The sequence below is a fragment of the Notamacropus eugenii genome, chromosome 2 (genome assembly GCF_028372415.1).
Source record: "Notamacropus eugenii isolate mMacEug1 chromosome 2, mMacEug1.pri_v2, whole genome shotgun sequence".
Taxonomy (NCBI): domain Eukaryota; kingdom Metazoa; phylum Chordata; class Mammalia; order Diprotodontia; family Macropodidae; genus Notamacropus; species Notamacropus eugenii.
The window spans coordinates 537,909,939-537,915,938 of NC_092873.1; the positions used below are offsets into that span (position 1 = coordinate 537,909,939).

The 6,000-nt window shown below is 42.8% G+C and overlaps 1 protein-coding gene across 1 annotated transcript in view; it reads left to right on the top strand.

Moving 5' to 3' along the window:
• ST6GALNAC3 (ST6 N-acetylgalactosaminide alpha-2,6-sialyltransferase 3) overlaps positions 1-5,672 on the top strand; it is a 713,190-nt gene extending 707,518 nt beyond the window's left edge. Inside the window, exon 4 of the mRNA XM_072649889.1 lies at positions 1,913-5,672. Coding sequence (XP_072505990.1) covers positions 1,913-1,949 — 37 coding nt within the window. The 3' untranslated portion in view covers positions 1,950-5,672. The remainder of the gene's footprint in view (positions 1-1,912) is intronic.
• The last annotated feature ends 328 nt before the right edge of the window (positions 5,673-6,000 follow it).

The following is a 6,000-nucleotide window of genomic DNA, read 5'->3' on the forward strand; positions in this document are numbered from 1 at the left end:
TGTGAGAAGAAAATGAAGCATATAGCACAGTTCCTGGCACATAGTGGGCATGCAGTAAATGCTTATTTCTTTCCCCAATGTCTCCATAGTGGATTCATAATAAATAAAACTAATTAACATTTATATGGTGCTTTCAAGTTTGCACAGTACTTTATAGAAAGTCAATGAATTTGAAGGTAGATAGGGCCCTTGGGCCCTCTAGGCAAAGGGATTCAGCCAAAAGGCCACACTTAAGGATCTAGAAGTCCACATGTGGCCTGAAAGCCCCAGGTTCCCTCCCCACACACCCAGTCTAGGCCAATCCATACACAAAATGAATCCCCACTGTAATCTACCCAAAAAGTAGTAGTCATGGAATTCTGATTTGGATACTGGTGAGCTATCCATTCAGCTCTTGGACAGCTCCACCTAAATGAGAGACTTTCTTGACACTGAACCTAAATCTTTCTAACTTCTGTCCATTGCTCCTGGTTCTATCTCTGGGGGTGAGCAGAATACATACAGCCCAGCCCCCACATGGCAGTCCTTCAAATGCTGGAAGACAGCTCTCAAGTCCTCCAACCCCACATCCCATGTCTCAAGATGAAGTATCCCCAGTATCTGTGTCTACAGGTGTACATTTCTCTACTTATACACATATGAACTTCGACAAATGCTTGATGGATTGAGTTGGAATTGTCCTAAATTATGGAAAAACACAAGAGATCACACACGCACACACATACACACACACACACACACACACACACAACAAACTCTTTTCTTCTCATATGCCACATTCTAAGGTTTACCAGAAAAAAGAGATCTCCACCATATAAGAGTTGTGCTGGTCTTGCCTGTGAGTGTAGCTTGTAGTAAAGGGGGTCCCAAATCCATTTTCATCTGAATTAAATTGAATATGAATTCAATCCCCTCATTGTTAGACTCAGGGAGTTGAGGGCTGGATTGGGAGATGAAGCATTTTGGGGGGGCATCTGAAAGTTATTTTCACAAATGTTTGGATGTTGTTAGTTGAATTTCAATAAAAAGTGTCCCAAAATTACAAAATTGCCTAAAGTGCCCCTCTCCTTTGAGTCGGTGATGCCACACGCACTGAGAGACATACTTACATATATAGATACATACATACATATGCACGTACACACAGACAAAGTTATCCAAGACAAAGACCTGGAAAATGGGTTCTCATGAAGAGGCAGTATCAGAACGAGAAGGGAACTGGGTCAAGGTAATGAGATTCAAACCCTGTTCCTGCCATTTGATAGTTGTGTGACTTTGGGTTAGTTAACCTCATCCATCACATCTTCTATCAAAGGAGGGTTTAGATTAGACAGTTTCTGAGGTGCCATCCTGCTATGGACCCATGATCCAGTGATTGTGAAATGACTAAACAAAGAATAGTGCATGAATCTAATAGTATGTCATGACACTTTAAGAGACAATGACCAGGGCAGCTAGGTGATGCAGTAGATAGAACCCCTGGCCTTAACGTCAGGAGACAGACACTGGCCTCAGACCCTTGACACTTACTAGCTGTGTGACTCTGGGCATATCACTTAATCCTCATTGCCTCATCAAAAAAAAAAAAAGAAACAATAAATATGAGGAATTTGGAGAAGCATGGGAAGACTTGTATGAATTGATATAGAGTGAAGAAAGCAGAACAAGAAAAACAGTGTATCCAAATGCTACAATAATATAAATTAGAAAAACTTTCAAGATGGATATAATTACACTTAATTACAATTAATTGCAATGATGCATCTCAGTCATGGAGATCTGAGAGTGATGGCATGAGCTTTCCTTTCCTTAAGGCAAAAATGGAGTGTTAGAAATGTGATATGGTGTATTCATTGTCAGATGTAGCTGCTACTTTACTTCATTTAACTGAATGTTGTTCTTTGTTTTACAGGGAGATTCAACTGGCAAGAGGGTTGAAGACCAAATAATTTTGGTGTAAAAATAAAAGGTAATAGCATATTAGGGGAGAAGAGGAATGTTCTCTTGTTTATTTTAATATGATAGGAAAAACTCATAAGTTTCAGTTAAGTGGGTTGAGTTGGATGCAGGTCTAAGACTCCCAATTCTAACCTGATATCTTTTAGAACAGGTTAATAGACTGGTAGGGAGATTTGGGGGCGCTGCAAAAAGAGTGCTCATCAGTGGAACATAAAGCAAAGACAAATTCCTCCATACTTTTGGTTCATGTTCTCTTACTTCTCACAAAACAACGAAGCACAGAGACCACTTTGCAAGAGTTTGAAAAAGATAACAACATTCATTCAACTCATCAGTCAACTCTAACTGATATCTACCTACTACGTGCCAGTCAGGGTGAAATACATTCTCTAAAATGTTAATTGAGCGCCAACAGTGCACTGTAGGGGGCTACACTCCACTGGGCTTTCAGTCAAGAAAATATGACTTCACATTCTGGCCCCACCATTTCTGAACTAACCTCTTGATGGCTCAGAGCTCCCAGATCCTATAGGAAAGAGGAACATAACCTTCAGAAGCAGCACATTTTAGGTTTTTTAATCAATCAATATGCACCATGTAAGTACTAGATATGAACCAGGCAATGTAAGCACCAACATCTGCTTTCAAAGACCTTAACATGTAGTCGAACATACATGTCATTAAGAATAGAAGAAGTATTACAAATAATGAATATCTCAGGAGCATCCATAACTTATGAGGAATTGGTACCCAAGGTTGTAGGAGAGCTTCTGTTACACTGTGGGGAAAATCTTTCTGACTTATAGTTACCAGCTGCCAGGATGAATGTGGAGACATGAGGAAGCATTCATTTTATCTAAAATACTGTGCCCGGCCCCGGCCGCACTTGGCAATCGCGCAGGAAGAGCGCGCTGACACTCCGGAGCCGCAGCCGCCGTCACCATCACCGGAGCTGCCCGGTCTGGCTCGGCTCAGCTGGGGCAGACACCGGGAGCCAGGGACGCCACCGGCCAAAGATCTGAAGAGGACAGAGTTGAAAGCATATTCATATACAGTCAGAAGACAGTTTTCTAGATTGAGTCAACTTTAAGGATATAGAATTTCGGCATCAGATGATGCAACATTGCTGCATTTTTATTGATTAAGAAAACTCAATCAAGTTTTAGAAAAACACAACTCCTTCAGTGCATGAAAACATTCAGTCATTAAAAAACTCTAGGGGGGGGCGGAGCCAAGATGGCAGAGTGAAAGCAACGACTCACCTAAGCTCCTGGAAAAACTCCTCTGGATATCTCTGGGGGGAGAGTCTGACCAGACTTTGGAGGTGTAGAATCCAGTGGGTGACAGACTTTGATGGATTCGGAGCCCAGGCTGGACCGGAGGGTCCACGGGAGGGATCTATTCCGCTGGGGTAAGACCCCGGCGCACAGCGCAGTGCGGTCAGCGCGGCAGGGTGGAGGGGACCAGAGGAGCCCGAGAGTGGCGAGCGAGACCAGTGGAGCAGGAGATAAGCCAGGCCGAGCCGGTGAGAGCCTCTGAGTGCCAGACATCAGCGCAGCAGCCCTTGAAATCTTCAGCCTGAAGACGGACTTCGGTGGGTCACTACTTGAACTTCCAGGAACTGGGATGGCAGAGTGATCAGTAAGTGCTCTCTCCTCCCCCCTGATGACCGTGAGGGAACCATAAAATTCTTCCCCAGATTAATCCTGGATCAGCGGGAACAGCAGAAGGGGGCGGGTGGTCTCATCACACCAGAGGCTGGAAAAGTGGCAAAGGGGGATTCTTACTACGGTGGCGGAGATGGCTGGAGGGACAGACGACCCAGGGCAGAGAAAATTCTCACTGAGACCCAGGCAAGCCTCAGCGCCAGGAGACGAGCCCCAGGAGGGGCGGGAACACGCCTTAGCTTCTAGGCGTGCCCCAGCCCTCCAGGGGAAAAGGGAAGACAATAGGGAAGCTGGGATCACCATCCCCTGACCTTGCCTTTGCCTCAAGTCAGCTGAGGAGATATCCTGAGACCAGACCACCCCTCCCACACACCTAACAAGCTAACCCCAGGGTTGATCGGGGAAACAAAAAACAAAAGCCTGCTTTTAGCCTAGACACACATCAGCTCAACTTAAAGATCTGTACCTTCTGACTGAAAGAACCAAAAGCTACAACACTCAGCCAACATCATGAATCGGAAAAAGCAGACGAAAAGTGAAAAAACCATAGAATCTTTCAATGGGGATAAGGACCAAAACACAAACACCAAAGAGATTAGAGCTGAGACTGTACTTCCATCTGAAACCTCAGATGGGACTATGAATTTCTCGCAAGCACAACTAGATTACCTGGAACGTCTGAAGAAGGATATAAAAGAAAAACTGGCCAATGATTTTAAAACTATAAAAAAAGAATTCACTGATGAGAACATCACCCTGAAAAAGAAAATTGAAGAAATGGAAAAGGAAGTTCAAAAATTAACTGGAGAGAATAATTCCCTAAAAGGAAGAGCTAATCAAATGGAAAAGAAACCCAAAACCTAATTGGGAAAATTGATCAGATGGAAAAGGAAACCCAAAACCTAACTGGGAAAATTGGTCGAATGGAAAAAGAAGTACAAAAATTAAATGGAGAAAATAGCTCCTTAAAGGGAAAAATTGGTCAGATGGAAAAGGAGATGGAAAAGCTAACTGAAGAAAACACTACGATGAAGATTAGAATTGGGCAAGTAGAAACTAATGACTCAATGAGGCAACAAGAATCAGTCAAACAAAATCTAAAGAATGAAAAGATAGAAGAAAATGTAAAATATTTAATTGGAAAAACAACTGACCTGGAAAATAGATCCAGGAGAGAAAATCTAACAATTATTGGCCTGCCAGAAACCCATGATGAAGAAAAGAGTCTGGACAATATCTTCCAGGAAATCATCAAGGAAAACTGTCCAGAAGTACTTGACTCAGAGGGCAAAAGAGTCATCGAAAGAATCCACCGTTCCCCTCCTGAAAGGGATCCCAAACTCAAAACCCCAAGAAATATAGTTGCCAAATTCCAGAGCTATCAAGTGAAGGAGAAAATACTACAAGCAGCCAGAAAGAAACAATTCAAATATCAAGGACACACAGTCAGGATCACACAGGACCTTGCAGCTTCTACATTAAAAGATCGAAAGAATTGGAACCCAGTATTCCGTAAGGCAAAGGAGTTGGGACTTCAACCAAGGATCAACTACCCAGCAAAGTTCAGCATAACATTACAGGCAAGGAGAAAGTCATTCAACGAAATAAGGGATTTCCAGAGCTTCCTGACCAAAACACCAGAACTCAATAGACAATTTGATCTTCAAATGCAGGTCTCCAGAGAATCATAAAAAGGTAAACAGAGGGGAAAAAACAAAAACAAAAACTTGCTACTCAATTAGGGCAAACTGTTTGTCTCCCTATAAGGGAAGATGATACCTGTTAATCTTGAGAACTGTGCAGCTATTATGATAAAAGGGATATATGTAGAGGGAATGGGCATAAAGTAAATGATGTCATGTCAAAAATATGATTTAAGTATAAGAAGGGAATGTAATAGGAGGTGTGGAAAGGGGGAAGCAGAAAATGGCAAATTATATCACAGGAAGAAGTACAAAACTATAGTAGAGGGAAGGAGGGGAGGGAGATGAGCATTGTTTGAGAGGTACTGTCATCTGATTTGTTCAAAGGAGGGAACAATAATCTTAAGTAGATAAGCCTAACTAGCTCTATAGGTAGTAGGAGGGGAAGGGGGAAGAAAGGGGAGGGAGGCTAAAAGGGAGGAAAGAAGCAATAAGAGTAAAGGGGACTAAAAGGGAGGGGGGCTAAAAGAAGGAGGGGAAAGCTGCAGGAGGAGGGGGAGAAAAGTGAATACTATTGAGGAGGGGAAGGGAGACGGGAGAGCTAAAAGCACAAATGGTGGGAAAGAGGTTGGAGGGAAATACACAGATTGTAATCATAACTGTGAATGTGAATGGAATGAACTCTCCCATAAAACGGAGACGGATAGCAGAATGGATTAAAAGCCATAATC